The 15,803-nt window shown below is 47.6% G+C and overlaps 1 protein-coding gene across 2 annotated transcripts in view; it reads right to left on the reverse strand.

Annotated features, from left to right (window-relative positions):
• The window catches only part of Man1c1 (mannosidase alpha class 1C member 1), a 124,371-nt gene that overhangs the window by 58,068 nt on the left and 50,500 nt on the right, over positions 1–15,803 (reverse strand). For both annotated transcript variants that reach the window (XR_016536004.1, XM_090335530.1), the window contains exon 2: positions 13,319–13,415. Coding sequence is in view for 1 of the 2 variants with exons in the window: in XM_090335530.1 (XP_090191656.1) it covers positions 13,319–13,415 (97 nt within the window). In the remaining variant the exon portion in view is untranslated. The remainder of the gene's footprint in view (positions 1–13,318; positions 13,416–15,803) is intronic.

Raw genomic sequence — 15,803 nt, forward strand, 5'->3', positions numbered from 1 at the left:
TTTGGGATTTTCTTTTAAAATATATTGAAGGGGGCCGGGAGTTTGGCCTAGTGGTTAAAGTGCTTGCCTAGCATGCATGAAGACCTGGGTTCGATTCCTCGGTACCACATATAGAAAAAAGCCGGAAGTGGTGCTGAGGCTCAAGTGGTAGAGCTCTAGCCTTGAGAAAGTCCAAGGACATTGCTCAGGCCCTAAGCTCAAGCCCAAGACTGGCAAAAAATAAAATATATATATATATATATATATATATATATATATATATCGAAAGGAGGCGGGGCACAAGGATCAGGATAAGCAGTGTCAACAGAACAGAGCAGATCCTGCTCTACCTTTTACAGTTGCCTCCTCTAGGTACCCCCAAACACCCTTGGGTCTGAGGCTCAGGGTGCTGTTCCAAAGAAAAGAAACAGGAAGCCCTAGCTCACACAAGGTCGCAAGCCCCAAGGTGAGGAAACAAGCAGCCTGGCTTCGAAGGGGAAGACAAGCCTGTGGTGCCCTGCATACCACTTCTTTAACACCTTGATGGCGAGTGCAGGTTGTTTCTTGGAGTCTCAGTTTCTTTGTTACAATGCACCACCTCCAAGTGTGACAGTAAGGAATAAATAGAATAGAAAGGAGGACCTGTGCTAGCAGGTAGGCCCCAGCAGTCATGCTTTTTCTTCCCACCTGATGCCAATGTAGACCATGAACCCAAGTTATTCGTGGATTTGCTTGTCAGCTTCTGTGGCAATGGTGGGGGTGGGGGAGTTCCTTGGAAGACAAGACAAGGAACAGGGCTGCTTTGTGACTTCCTGAGGCCCTGGCAGTATTGCCTTTGCAGCCCTTTCCTGAATAAAAAAAAAGTTATATTTTATAATTGCTTTGGCACAAAGATGGATCTGATATCAGCTGCATGCATTATTATGTTTGCTCTTCTAATCTTAAAAGAAATAAAAATGAGCTGGTGCCATGGCTCACACCTGTAATCCTAGCTACTTAGAAGCTTGAGAGTTGAGGACTGTGGTTCAAAGCCAAGCAAGGTAGGAAAGTCTGTGAGACTCTTATCTCCAATTAACCATCAAAAAGCTAGAAACAGAGCTGGGGTTCAAGCAGTAGAGTATTAGCCTTGTGTAAACAAGCTCAATGACACAAGTCAGGCTTCGAATTCAAGGCCAAGGACTGGCACACAAATACAATCTGTGTCTAGGCCTAAGCCTAATGCAAATGCAAGCCCTGTACGGGGCTGTGTAGCTGGTATTGGACCTCTGAAACCTCTTCCCTCACACCTGTATCCCTGGGTATTCAATCCCCTCAGCCCTGCATGTCCTCCTAAGCTTAATCTATACCATCATCTAACCTGGAACACAGATTTCACTGCCAGCTGTTGGAATTTACCATCCAAGCATCCCTGGTATTGAAGAATGCACCCTCTCCTAAACAGCTCCTCCAAATGCCACCATCACCCAGCAGTGAAGCTTTGTGGGAAGGATACAACAGTCTCAGGAAGCAAATACAAGGTCTCCTCAGATGCTTGAAAGACTTTCAAGCCAGGTGCAGTAGCTCATGCGTGTAATCCTAGCTACTCAGGAGGCTGAGATCTGAGGATTGCTGTTCAAAGCCAGCCTGGGCACTAAAGAACATGAGACAATTAACAACTAGAAAACAGGAAGTGGGGCTCAAAGGGTAGGGCTGTAGCCTTGAGCTGAAGAGCTTAGGAACAGCACCCAGGCCCAGAGTTCAAGCTCCACAACCCACAAAAAAAAAGATTTTCAGATGTGGCCCTTGGCACACATTCTGCCTTGTGGCACAAGGAAGTGCCTCTTGTTTACTTGTTGCATTGTGCCTTGGTCACTGTCATACCATCCTGTCCACTGAACAACCAGTTCTGAGCTGTGGAACACAGCATAAAGCTGAGCAGCTGACTAAAAATGAAGACAGTAATTCACACCTGCCACATCCCCAAGCACCTCCAGTCACTCATCACAGACCACGACATCCAGGCCGTTTCTAGGCCATAGCTACCCCAAGAGCAGTGTTCTACGGGGAGGCCTTGCAGGCAGAAGCCCGCGCCATGGCGCCTCCCTTCCTCATCCTAATGGTTCTCGTGGCCATGGGCAGGGAGGATCAGACAACGGCAATTATCCCCACATGGTCCATTCCCAGAATTCAAAGTTATTGGGGGAGAAAATGCAATTGTGCCTTATCCAGTCATTAAAACAAAAAACAAGGGCAGTGAATTTCAAACTGCCTTTCAGACATGATGGAAAGAAAAAAAACTTGAGCATTAGCACCAAATTGTGCTGACAACACACTTCCGGGTCTCTTTGTCCTCCCCAGGCTCTCTCTTCAGAATTTTTCAACAATTCCTATTGATCTCTGCGCGGTTCTCATGCTGACCAGTTATGCTCAGAGAACAGTCTGTGGAGTGTGGATGCCCTTCTGTCTACTGCAGAGGCCTGGAGCTGAGCCGGTGGGGAGGGGAAACTTGGGTCTCCCTTCGCTTCCTGTGGGGCCCCTGTGACTACATCTACCTCTACTGCAGACCTCCCTGCCTGCTCGGCTGCAGCAGGCTGTCATTGATAAGGGAGACACATCAAGACTTGTTACATGGGAATTCCATTCCAAGACATAGAGAAGCCACATTTTGAGAGGATGAATAGAGAGTCTTTATTAGAAAACCAGTGACTGTGAGCAGAGACATGTCCCAAAACCTCAGCCTCAAATGCACTTAATACAGTTAGGAAACTGAGTCACAAGAGTAGTGGAGTAGAGAAAGTAGAAAAACAATCTCAACAAACCATATCAACTCTAATAGAGTTGAAGAGGGATACCATGGTGACCTGAGGAGAGTCAAGAAACACAAGGTGTGGCATAACAGTGGCAGAGGTGATAGGGCCTAAATAGGGCCTTGATCAGGAGTCACAAGTGGCTCAAAAGTTTAGTGTCTCATGATTTCAAGGCACAGGTCTGGCAGGTCTGGGAACCTATTGTCCAAGTCCCTGCCCCATCTGCTTCTGGGAGTTCAGATGTGCCTATCACCTTGGGGGCTTAGAGGGGGGGAGATTTCACCTGTAAGTTTTGCGAAGTCCCCATCGTCCACCAAGATGCCAAGATGGTGCCAGTTGGATCCAGTATCTGTATTTCAGGCTGATACAATCACCTACAATTTTAGAGCCTAGAATTACCTAGAGAAATTGACTGCCACTGTGGTAGCAAACCTACTAGAAGCCTGGTCTCCTGGATCTTGAGGCCTGGTGTGGGAGGAAATTCCTGAGACCCTATTTGTATGCTCATAGTTTCTTCCAATGGCTGCACAGACTCACACCACGTGGAACATCTGTGCTTTAGACCCAAAGGGGCTACTATCTTGCTCGATCTCCCTGCTGGGTCTTTGCCCAGGCGTTTGTTCTAGGACTTCTCTTCTGCTCATCTGTGAGGCTTTTGATCTCAATGTGGAGGCTGTCTCCTCTCCAAGAATGTGTTGAGGAGCCCTTGGTGTGAACTTAATTGAAACTATGAGTTCCTGGTACCTGTCCACAGGAGGTGGGGAGACACATGTGGAGTCTACCTCACTTTCTGATGTTTGTTTTGTGTCTCGAAGAGTCTGGCACAGGGTAGGCTCCTAACAATTATTGTCAGATGAAGGACCTGTGAACCAATAACAATCCTGAGCAAAAAGGTGCTACCATTCCCTTCCACAGGAGGGAAAACTGAGGCTCACCCACTGAGTCAGTGGTGGAGCCAAGATATGTAGAACTCAGGACTGATTCCTAGTTTCCAAGTCAACCTTTCTCGATTAATAATCCTAGTCCCTTGTACCTTCTCTAGCACAGCTGGAGTGGACTGAAAACAGAGAGGCACAAGGGTGGTGGTGGTGTGGAGCGGGAAGTGAAAGAGGATTTTGTTGACAGCTCCTGCTAAGCACTGGCTAAGGTGAGAAGTAGTAAAGGCAGGAAGAGCCGGGACTCCCTGCAGACCAGGGCGGAGCAGACAGCGCCAGCAGCTCCCGGAAGCTGGGGCCTTGGATGTGGGAGTCCGTGTGCAGCAGGAGGGCAATGGTGAGCATGCTGACCGGCAATAAAGTTAATGGAGCAACTAGAACGCTCAGACATAGTTTCAGATGTAGCAGTCGGTTTAACTATCCTGGAAAATTGACAGATTCCCAATAAAGTTTAATATAGTTAAAAACAGTAGGACTGGGGGCTGGGAGTTTGGCCTAGTGGTAGAGTGCTTGCCTAGCATGCACAAAGACCTGGGTTCGATTCCTCAGTACCACATACATAGAAAAAAGCCAGAAGTAGTGCTGAGGCTCAAGTGGTAGAGCTCTAGCCTTGAGAAAGTCCAAGGACAGTGCTCAGGCCCTGAGCTCAAGCCCAGGACTGGCAAAAACAACAACAACAACAACAACAAAAAAAAAACAGTAGGACTCAGCAACTTAAATCGTAGGTGTGTTTCTATGTCCTGACTGCTATTCCACCAAAAAACACGTCCAGAAGTGCGCCATGACCCTCAGATACTCATGGTGGGAACACGGGTGCCGCCCTGTGGAGGATAGTTTGGCAGCTCCTCCAAAGTTTTTAGGTACAGTGACCAGAGAGCCCAGCAGCTCTGCTTCTAGGCATATACTCAAGAGAAATGACCACTGTAAAACAAAATTTATAAATGAATGTTCACGGCTCATGACAGAAAAAAAAAAAAAAAAGAGAAACAACCCAAATGTCTTTTGAGGGCTGAATGCATGAGTAAAAAGTGGTTTCTATACAGTGAAATATTATTTCACAACCAAGAGTGATACAGCTATAATATGAACGAATCATGAATTATTACACTGGTGAAAGTAGCCTGTTACAGAAGACCAGGTAGTGACTAAAGGATTGAATCCTGCCTTATTCCCCAGGGTCAAGCAAAGCACCAGGTATATGCTCACATGCTTGTCTGCAGGCAGGTCATGTTGACCTTGGTCCCCAGGGAATAATGGCCCCCACATCCCAGGTGGAGCATTCCATTGTGGGCCGAGCTAAGGACTCGCCCCCATAACCTATTTTTAAATTTTTATCTCCTTGTTAAATCCTATGTGAGCCTGCCTCCAAAACCCAGCCCTGAGCACAGCCTCCAAGTCCTTGGGAAGGTCTGTGCCCCTTACTGCTCCTCAATAAACAGTCCTCGCCTGCTGAGGATCGAGTCTGGCCTATTCCTTTTCCATTCTCCTTCATTTTTCTAACACTGACTATGAGCATGTACAGGAAGTGCTCTGAACTGGCCATTCTATCTAGAGATAGACATAAATCCATGGTGCCCTGGGCTGTGCACTTAAGATTTGAGCATTTTACTATACATGTTATAAATTACTTCCATTTTTAAAAGTAATTTTTTAAAAAGTAATTGAGAAAGAGAAAAATAGAGATTCAAGTTAGAAGGCCAGAGTTCAACTCTTGGCTGTGGGGCTTCCCTCAGACGAGTCCCCATTCCTCTCAATTTCTGGCACCTGACCAGAGGGCTGATCGAACCCAGTGGGCAATGCCAGGCTGCAATCCTGCGAATCCACATACCTATGAGTCACAGCACTCGCTGTAAAATTTGGCAAGCACTTGCTACTGGTGCGATGAGAAGAGAGGGAGCCGGTTGCTCAGTCTTGTTTCCAAGGAAAGAAAGGTCTTTGGAAAGTGGGTGGAACACACTGCCACTAGGAGGGAATGTCAATTTCAATATGAATCATCTTACTGGTTGCCAGCAACTGCTTTGGGAATAGACACCCTGAATCACTCCTCCACCGCCCCCCTCCAAGCTACAAGACTTGTTGCTAAAATTTCAGATTCCAAGAGAATCATCAATAGCCCAAATGCTCTCTCCAAAATGAGAGAGACAGAGACAGAGAATCTAGTTAACAACAGGAATTCCAGATCTGTGGCAGAGGCGAGGCAGAGGCCCGGGGCACAGATGAGGCCCAGAGGAGGATGGTGTACACTCCTGAGGCTGTTGGCGCCACTGCTGGGATAGGAACCTGAGGCCCTTTGCCTGGGTTTTCTTCTCTTTTTTTTCTACACAACCTGCCATTCTATATTCTAGAGAAATTAGTTCTCTATGCTGGCAGGAAGGCTTTTTTTTGGGGGGGAGGAAGGGGAAGAGGCCAAGATGCATCTTTAATTAGAAGCTGCTTGGAAGAAAGCTTTCTGGAAGGGGAGAGTACAGAGCAGTGGCGCCACTGGCCAAGCAAGGTCAGAGCAGGAAAATCCAGCAGGCTACCTTCCAGGAGCACCGTGATCTGGTGCCAGGTGACCCAAGGCATATTGGGGTAATCAGAAGGTGGACAGGAATTGAACACATCACTCCAGGTTGCAGGAGACCACACAGGGCTGCAGCGTCTGCATAGCAATCGCAGGTCCTGTCCGGCCTTCAGTGTAATTGGTCTTCGGAGCGGGGGTTAACTTTTTTTTTATTGGATCACCCTCCTGGTGCCAAAGGCAGTGACCAGTGCTTCTAATTTATTTCCTTTGCACTTTTACCCACTCTGGCCTCTGGATGGAATATTTGGGGCTCCCAAAACATGTGACTGCTGGGAAGGCTTGTTGGCTGTCCTGAAGCCTGACCCATCTAACCAAGAATTACAACATCACACTTGTGAAATGGATGACAACTCTCTCAAAGCAAAGCCAGGGTTGGGAATGTGCACCATGGTCTGCCAGCAGAATTAGTGAGCAACACAGCCTGACACTGATTTTCCAGGAACTGTCTATTTTTTTTTTCCCAAGAAGAAAAACTCCCCCCTCCCCCCAAAAAACCCCACCTGAACTCATAAAAATGGATATGGTTCTTTCACCAGTTAAGTTACCCAAAGAAGAAGATAAAAGAAGCACTGAGAAGGGTGAGACTCACTGTGGGCCAGCACTCATTTCACAGAGCAATGAGCTGAGTTCCTGGGAACTTAGTAACTTGACCAATTCACTCTGTGGAAAATGCTGGGGATAGGATTTGAATGGAAAATGCTGGGGATAGGATTTGAACTCCAAAATAAAAAATGCTACATCCCAGTTACCTGCCAGTGGTTCACACCTGTAATCTTAGCCTCGAGCAGAAAAGTTCAAAGGCAAGCCTGAGCAGAAAGTTCATAAGCCACCTCTCTACTTCCAACCTAGAGCTGGGCACTATGGTATGCACCTGCTATCCCAGCTATGATGGGAAGCCTAAAACAGGTGGATGGTGGCCCAGGTGCACGTCTGGGCAGGAAGCAAGAGCCTATCTAAAAAGTAATAGGTTCACAGGAGGCATAGGTCAGCAGTAGAACACCAGCCTGGCAGGCATGAAGCCTTAAGTTCAAACTCTGTATCATCCAAAACCAAGCAAATAACAAATAGCCACCTCCCAAAACAAACTCAGAGTAGACACCAAAGAAATCTAGGTGTTTTTCATAAACTAACTGGCAAAGGCTGCTGCTGCCAAGTACAAAGATACTAGAGAGTGACTTTCCCTGATAAACAGAACCAGAAATATTGTAAGTGTGTGTGTGTATGAGAGAGAGAGAGAGAGAGAGAAAGAGAGAGAGAGAGAGAGAGAAGAGAACAGGGTGAAGAATCTGCAGAAGGCATTACTAAGTCAAATACCCAAAAGCAATTGTAAAAATGACATCTTAGGGCCTGAATTTATTCCCTCTTCAACATCATATTTGCTCCGTTTACAAGGCAAAGATGATTTTTCTCTCTGCCAAGGCCAAACATTCCCAGCCTGTGATGTGAAAATCATGCTGTGTTCATTTTGCCTCTTAACTTACCCAAGGCCATAAATCATCCCCTGGAACAGGGATTCAGCTGGCAGTTCTATTGGGGATCGGAAAGCCGAGGCAGAATCCAATTTGTGGCTCTCATGGCCATCCTGGGGCCAGCCCGGGGCAGGGGGATATGCTTCTGCCCACGCAAGTACAAACATCCTCCACAGAGAAGATGCCCGGGAGTCAGAGCTGCTGAGTAAGCAGGGTCTGTTTGCTGATGCTAAGTGTACTTTGTGGCAGGAGCTCAAGGCAGCTAACATGAGACAGCAGAGCCAAGCTTGAGACCAAGGGTGTAGGGGAAGCAGGCAGACAGAGACTGAAGCAGGCAACTCATCTATCTACAACATTTGGCAGGAGCCTACTATGTGCCAAACATTGCTTCTCTCCTTGGACTATAGTTATTCTCATTAATGAACAAACAGAACAGTGACAGTAGATTACACTGGATGAATGCACAAGGCAGGTACTAAACAGTGTTTAACACACATCAACTTTATAGGTGCCTCACAGCTGTAGCGTGAAGTTAATTCATCCCTATTGAATATCTGGAGAAACAGATGCAGACAGGCTGAGTGACAGAGCTGGATCTAAACTGGTTGGCCTTCCCCTCGAATCCCTGTTCTCAGTGTGCTGGCAACAGATGCTATGACGTTTGAGTGTTTTTAGGTTTTTACTGAGCAGATTTCCTGGGGTGGATGACAAGGGAATCTAATCTTTCGCCTGAACTCCGAATACTCAGCTATGTCTAATACTGATGCTGAGAGGTGGAAGGTGTAAGGCATGGACACAGGACACAGGGAGCGTGGAGTAGAAGGTGCAACACCCTGAGTGTGGCCCGCTGCCCTGGCTTCCTTCTTGGAGGCCACCACATTTGGTCACACTGGGAGATGGGGAGCGTGGTGGCTTATAGCAAGGTGGCGTGAAACTGGAATGATGCATGTACAGGGGATGGAGCTCCTTAGCCTCCAAATCACATACCTCTGCAAGACAGCCTTCTCCATGGAACCTGAGAATATCTACTCATGCTGGGGACCCAAGCAATTTGACCAATCTCAGATTGGGTGGTAAAGTGCACCAGAGTTAAAGCCCCTACTCTACAATGACCATGCTATGTTACTTCTGACAAGTCCTTTCCCTCTCTGAGCCTCAGTTTTCCCAACTCTAAAATGAGGGCTTGGACTCAGTAAAGGGCCCTTCCAATGGCATCAACCTTCTGTATCCCATGCCAAGGGAAAATGGGAGTTCCTTGGACAGGTGAGTGTGAAGTACTTTCAGGGTGGCTGTGGATACTGACATAAGGGGCTACCTGCTGCTTGTCTAAGACTCCTAAGTTGGTCAGAAACTGACCTGCTCAAGACTCCTGATAAAAATGCCAGGCAGCTGCTCAAAAAAAGGAGTGAAAGACACACTGACCAGCATGGACTGTTGACTCACAATCTCTGCCATGGCATGGAGGGCTGGGGGACCGGGCAGAATAGATGGAGGGCTTGGGTGGGCTAGCCTATAGCCCTCATGTGGCATCCTGGGTCTGAGGACGTGGGCATGCCCTGGACACTATGGGATGAGTGCATACGGATCCAAAGGTCCTGCATCTCCAGGAGGCAATGGCAATTGCAGCAGGCCACCTGGGAGCAGGTATGAGCACCAGCTCTTCAAATGGATTAACTAATTTGCCTCTCAAAGCAATCTTGCAAAGGATGGACGAGTACTATTGCCTCACTTTGTAAATGAGTGGGAACTGAACCCAGAGAGGTTAAGCAACTTGCCCAAGCTCACACAGCTAGTAAGATCCAAAGCAGCATAGAAATCCTAGGCCTGTAGTCTTACAGACCAAGTTCCTAAGCCACCCCCAAATCCCCTGAGTGGGTGTCTGTCCCTTTCACAGTAGGAAGCTTGGCTTCACAGAGCTGGCCGCCTGCTTTGTGGCATGATGTGGCCATTGGTCCTGCGAGGCCTGCTCCCACAGCCCCATGCTGCAAGCTGACTTGTGGCAATAGCATTAAAGGTGCCTTGGCCCAGGCCAGCCCTTTCATATGTCCTCTCTAATGACCACAGGTCCAAGAACCCTGCCCATCACACAGCTCGAGGCCTCCCAAGCTCAACTGGATCCCACGCCCAGCTAGATACCAACTGTTCCAAAGCCAACTCTCAGAGGAAGAAAAGGAATCTATCTGTCTTGGCCTGAGGCACAAGGCAAGGAATCAGCTGTTGCCTTTGCTGGTGGCCAGCAGAGCCTTGGGAACATTTCCTGACAGGACCTGCTAAGCTGAATGTGTGAAAAAGGAAGCTGCTTAGATACTGAAATACTTAGGACACAAAACCTGGCTGTCAGAGGCCTCACGGTGAGAGCTGGTCCTCAAAATAAGATGAGATTTGAGGACAGTCAATAGGCAGCCAGAGGGGGATTCAATTTGGTCCAAGGCCACACAGGGAGAACAGCTCAGAGCCTGATAACCTTTGCTGCAGCTCCTCAGTCTCAGCAAAAAGAAGCACTACCTGCACCTACTACCTTCCCCCCATGCAGGAGACTGCAAGAACCCTGTCCAACTGTACAGGGTCTCCTTATGCCCTGGACTCAGCCAAGGCAGGACAGGCACTGCCACCCCCTGACCAGCCAGAGGCATCTGTGTGTGCAGGGCTCACAGATGCCAGCGACAGAGTCCAGGAGGGCTGCCACCAGCAGCCCAGGTCTAGAAGGGAAGTGTAGTGTGGCGGTTTGGTTCAGTTGAGTGCCCTTTTTCTATCCTGGGAGTCCACCTTGCTAGAGCCTCTCTCAGGCCCTGAAAACAAGTCCCTGTCTGCTCTCATCAGCTCTGCACTAACCCTAGTCACAGCCTCCACCTGAGAGCAGCATCTGTGTGTCAGTATAGGCTGAGCTCTAGTGCTGCTGTTGGTGCCACTTCACACAGCAGGAAAGTCTGGATTTAAACCCAGGCCTATCTGGCTCCAGAAACACAGAACTGTAAACCAATTAGGGCCATTCCCACCTATTTGTGATTAAGCCTACTGGTCCTTCTCCGAGAACTGTGCACACAGTCCAGAGAGTGCCAGAGAAGTTTCAGTGCCCATGACTAGACAAATGGGAATTTCACTATGTGGTTTGCCCCTGCGTCCCCAGTATCAGCCCCTGGGCTGGCCCCAACAAGCATGTTGGTGAGAGTTTAAAAAATCTGAGCAACTTTATTTCCTTGTCTGTTCACAGCCAGGTGGGATGCAGGCCCCAGGGATGAGTACCCGCAGCTCACTAAGGATACTCCTAGGGCTCAGACAACATCCCCCCCCCCCCACCACAAAGCCCACTATGAGCTCACTGTCAACCTGATGAATTACAAGGAAAATCTTAGGTGGTCCTTTCATGTTTGCCCATACTCTCGTTTATATCCTCATAGTAGCCTCAGCATGAAGAATAAATGAGTAAAGACCCAGAGAGGTTAAGTGACTTGGATTTGGCCACAAAGCTTAGGGCAGAATTTGCACCAAGAAGATTTGCACCAAGTCCTCTGAATCAAGGACCACATTCCAGGCAGCCCACACATGCTACCAAGCCCTGAGGGATGGGAAGGGGCTGAAGAGTTGAGATTTAAATCCCAGGTCCTAAGGAAGCTTACAGAAGTGTTTCCCGTGATTGAGCAAAAGCTGTGCCTAAGCTAGGATGTGTTAACACCCCTCCCCACTGTCCACCAGTTCCCCAAGCATTTGCAAATTGCTTAGTTTACCCTTTAGAGTGGTAGCCAAATAAGCTTCAAGAGCTCCACACTAGGCATCGTTCCCTGGCGTGGGAGATGTGGAGCAGGTCTGTGGCCTGGGCAGGCCAGACAGCCATCCACTTGATACAGAGGGAGGTGTGGGGTAGATCTTGTCCCAGGCAGGGAAGGCAACATGCCTCCTGAGAACCACACTTTGTGTGTAAGGGGAAAAAGTCTCTTCTGACTTGGAATTCCTGTCCAGGAATCTACCCTCAAACAGAATTTAACATACGAGTGGTAACACCTTAGTCAGTCAGTCAGTCTGTCCATCTGTCTGTCTACCTACTTATTTATGTATTTGTCCTGGTACTGGGGCTTCGTGTTCTCCCTTAGCTTTTTCACTCAAGGTTGTTACTCTACCACTTGAATGACACCTCTACTTCTGGCTTATTGCTAGTTAATTAAAGATAAAAATCTCATAGAGACTATTCTGCCCAGGTTGGCTTTAAACTGTGACCTTTAGATCTCGTAAGAAACTAAGGTTATAGATATGAACCAACAGTACCTGGCTTTCTGCATTATTTTTAGTAGCGAAAACTAGGGGAAACACACAAACAAACGTATGCAACAACATTAAGAAATGGTTACATAAATCTTGACACCATGTCCAATCACTGAAAGCTAAAAACATTCACTACAAGGTGAGTATGGTGGTGTTTATCTGTAGTCCTAGCTACCGTGCACTGAGGCAGAATGGCTTGAGCCTGGGAGATTGAGAGCAGCTTAGGCAATAAAGCAAAACCCTATCTCAATTTTTTTTCCATTTTTAAAAATATTATTTTTGAAAAAATTTAAACGACTCAAGGAATATTTAGGATTTAAGTGAAGTCTTCTTCCAAAAAAAGGGGGGGAAGACATAAAATTACATGTAAGGAGAAAAAGCTCACAGAAGGAAAGAGCGAAGATGTCAAAGTGGCAGAAGAAAATCCTCTTTGCCTGCTTTACAATCTTTAATACTTCCTTTCCCCCTGCATGCCTAGGATAATCAGAGAGATCAAGCTGTCCAAGTCCGTGCCCCGTGCCCCTGCCTCATCTGTGAGTCATCCGCCACCAGGAAAGAAAGGCTAACGCGCTGTCATGAGGGCAGGGGAGGACCTCAGGCCTCTCCTATAACCTAAATACCTGGAGGGGGTCTGTCCGCAATCTGCCTTCAAGATTTTTCTGGACATTTCACCTCAGACTTCTTTTTCTAGCCTCCAGGAGCCCAAATCCCCAGGAGTGAGATGCAGAGGGTATGAACCCCCACCATGTTCCAGCGTCTACCTCCCAGGGAGGGCTCAGTCAGACTATCTGGCATCTTCTCCCAGCTGACACCGTGGTGGGGGTCACTTTGAGAGGGGATCTCAAAGTTTGGGGAATGTCATAGGTGACAGGGGCAATGGCAGCAGCTGGTGAGGTCACAGGAAAACTTCAAGCAACATGGGGCTGTTCTGTCATTTTCCAGGCAGCACGAGAGATGCACCCTTTGATTCTAAAGGCAGTGGCTCCCCAGACTCCTGGACACCCACATCCTCTTAACAGACATGATCCAGAAGAGTGGATTTAAATCCCAATGTCCTTCAGATTGCAACCTTTCCCTCACCATCCCTAAACACATTTCCAAATCTCTGTGATCTAAAAAGTAAATAACCTCACATCAAGAAATCTGTAAGGATGAGGAAGGACTCCCCCCTCTCCTGACCCCTCCCCCCCCTTGCCCTTCCCTGAAGTCTAAGAAGCTGCAACAGCCCAGAGGACCACAACCACGAACCAAGTCTCACTTCAGGGGGAAAAATCACACCATGAAACTGCACTGGGCCACCAGAGTGGTAGCAGGTCTCTGCCAACTCACCGAACATGCTGCCCTCGTAGCCATCCTTGGTGAGCGGGCGGAGCTCGTTCTTGCCCATCGCATAGCGCCGGTAGCTCTGCCAGGAGAAGCGCATCATCTGCGGGAAAGAGCAGAGGACAGGCATCCATGAGACCGCGCAGTCTCTCCCCGCTTAAAAATCCTCTTCCAACTCCCTCTCGTTGAGGAAGGCAACTTGCTCTCATGTAATCATATGCACACAGCTAGACATGTGTGAAAGCCATTCTCTTCCACACATCCAGAATCTACTGAGATTCCATAGAGAAGACATGCAAAGCACAAGTCACGAGTGTCCTTTTCCATGCAGCCTTCTCTGTTTTGCTCTGGCCTCATCTTCTCAAGGGGAGGAAACAATCACTGAGGATTTGTTAGCATCTAATAGAAAGAACACTCTCCAAGCAAGTATTGTGAACTGTTCTACGTGTAAGGAGCCAGTCAGACATGTGGTGACCCGGTGAGTCTGGGGGCCAGAAACAGAACCCTCATCTTCTAGCTTTAGGTCTGTTTCCTAATGTCACTGCACCAGTCTCTGCACTACCCTGACCTGCCCCAGTGGCTTCAGGCAACCTGCCATTCAAGCTAGTTACTGCTATTTGTTGGCTCCTTGAGGTCACCAATTCCACTTGCCTTGCCACATGACACCTTACAGAAGGCTTGGCATATGCAGGCATCAATGTGTAACTGAGGACTGCATTATCCTGTGTGTTCTTGTTACATAAAGACAGTTTCATCGTCCTGCAGGAGCACCAGCATTTTGCTCCCTGTACTTGGCATTGAAAGCTGAGGGACAGGCAGGGTGACAGTCACCTTCTCCTCTCTTGTACCTGTAGTCTCCCAGACTTGCTTGTTATGCCCCTTTTGCTTTCTTTGGAGGCTGCAGGAAGACAGCATGGCACACAGATCTGGGGTTACCGGGGTAGAGGAGGAAGCTGGGTATGCAGTGGAGCTCAAGTGAGGGTAGGCAGTAGAGAAGCCACCTGGTGAGAACTCAGGCTTGAATTCTGATCCCACTAGTAAGACCATCCCTGTGACTATACATGGAACTAAACAGCTAAACTCAGTGGCCTCAGTTGAGGTCAGCTTTAACAGACATAAGAGTGCCATAACCTTGAATAGTTCCCATAAAAGAACCCAACAGGCCGAGCTGGTGGCTCAAGCCTATAATCCTAGATATTCAAGGGGCTGAGATCTGAGAATTAGTTTGAAGCCAGGCAAGTCAGGAAAGTCTGTGAGACTTCTACCTCTAATTAACTACCAGAGAGACAGAAGTGGAGCTGTGGCTCAAGTGGTAGTGAGCCAGCCTTGAGCAAAAGGAACTCAGGGATAGCTCCCAGGCATTGAGTTCAAGCCCCACAAGCAATTAAAAAAAAAAAAAAAAAAAGAACCACGCAGAGCCAAGATCTTTGGCTTATACCTATAATCCAGTTAGTTATTCAGGAGGCTGAGATCTGAGACAGAAAAGTCCATAAGACTCTTATCACCAGTTAAACACACACACACACACACACACACACACACACACACACACACACACACACACACACACACACACACACACACACACACACAGCTGTGGTTCAAGTGGTAGAGCATTAGCCTTGAGCAAAAAAGTTCAGGGACAATGCCCACGCTCTGAGATCAAGCCCAACATACACACAGATACAGAGACACACAGACACAGATACAGACACACACACACACACACACACACACATGCACAGAACCAAATGAAAATGCTCACTTTCAACAGGCAGTGACAAACTCTAGTTCCTACCCTCTTTGGTCTTTCTCCAAGTTCTTATCAATTCTCAAACATTGGCTTGCCTCAGAATTCCTGTGGGCTGGGAAAGCAAATCATGGGCACATCCCTGGGCTTCTTATTCCACAGGTCTGAGGTAGGGCTCACCAATTTGTTTTTCTAACAAGTCCTCACATGGTGCAGCTGCTCCAAGGGCCACATCTGAGAAGTACTGATTTTTTTCTCCTCACCCCCATTCCTTGCTTTTTTTTTTTTTTTTTAACTCAGGACCATTTGTTTGCTAGGTTAACTTGACTATCAACTTCTAGACCTCTTTGCTGTGTTTATTTTTTCAGATATGGTCTTGTGGGTTTGACCTAGGTGTCAGTCTGTGATCCTCCTATCCATGCCTCTGTGTTGCTGGGATAACAGACGTATACCAAGCCCAATGTGTTTGTTAAGAAGGATTCCTGCTGAGTTTTTGCTGGGGCCATTATCTTCCCAATCACCACTTTCTGAGGGCACTACCCTCAGCATATCGATCTATTTATTTTACAGGGTTAGTGTCCCTTCTCCAAAATGCTTGTCACCAGAAATGCTCTGGATGTCAAATTTTATTTTAAGACACTTGAATATACACAAAGAAATATCTTAGAGACTGCAGCCTACACACAAAATATACTTATATCTCATATATACCTTATACACATAATCTAAAGGTAATTTTAC

Source organism: Megascapheus bottae, chromosome 6 (genome assembly GCF_031878675.1).
Source record: "Megascapheus bottae isolate mThoBot1 chromosome 6, mThoBot2.hap1, whole genome shotgun sequence".
Taxonomy (NCBI): domain Eukaryota; kingdom Metazoa; phylum Chordata; class Mammalia; order Rodentia; family Geomyidae; genus Megascapheus; species Megascapheus bottae.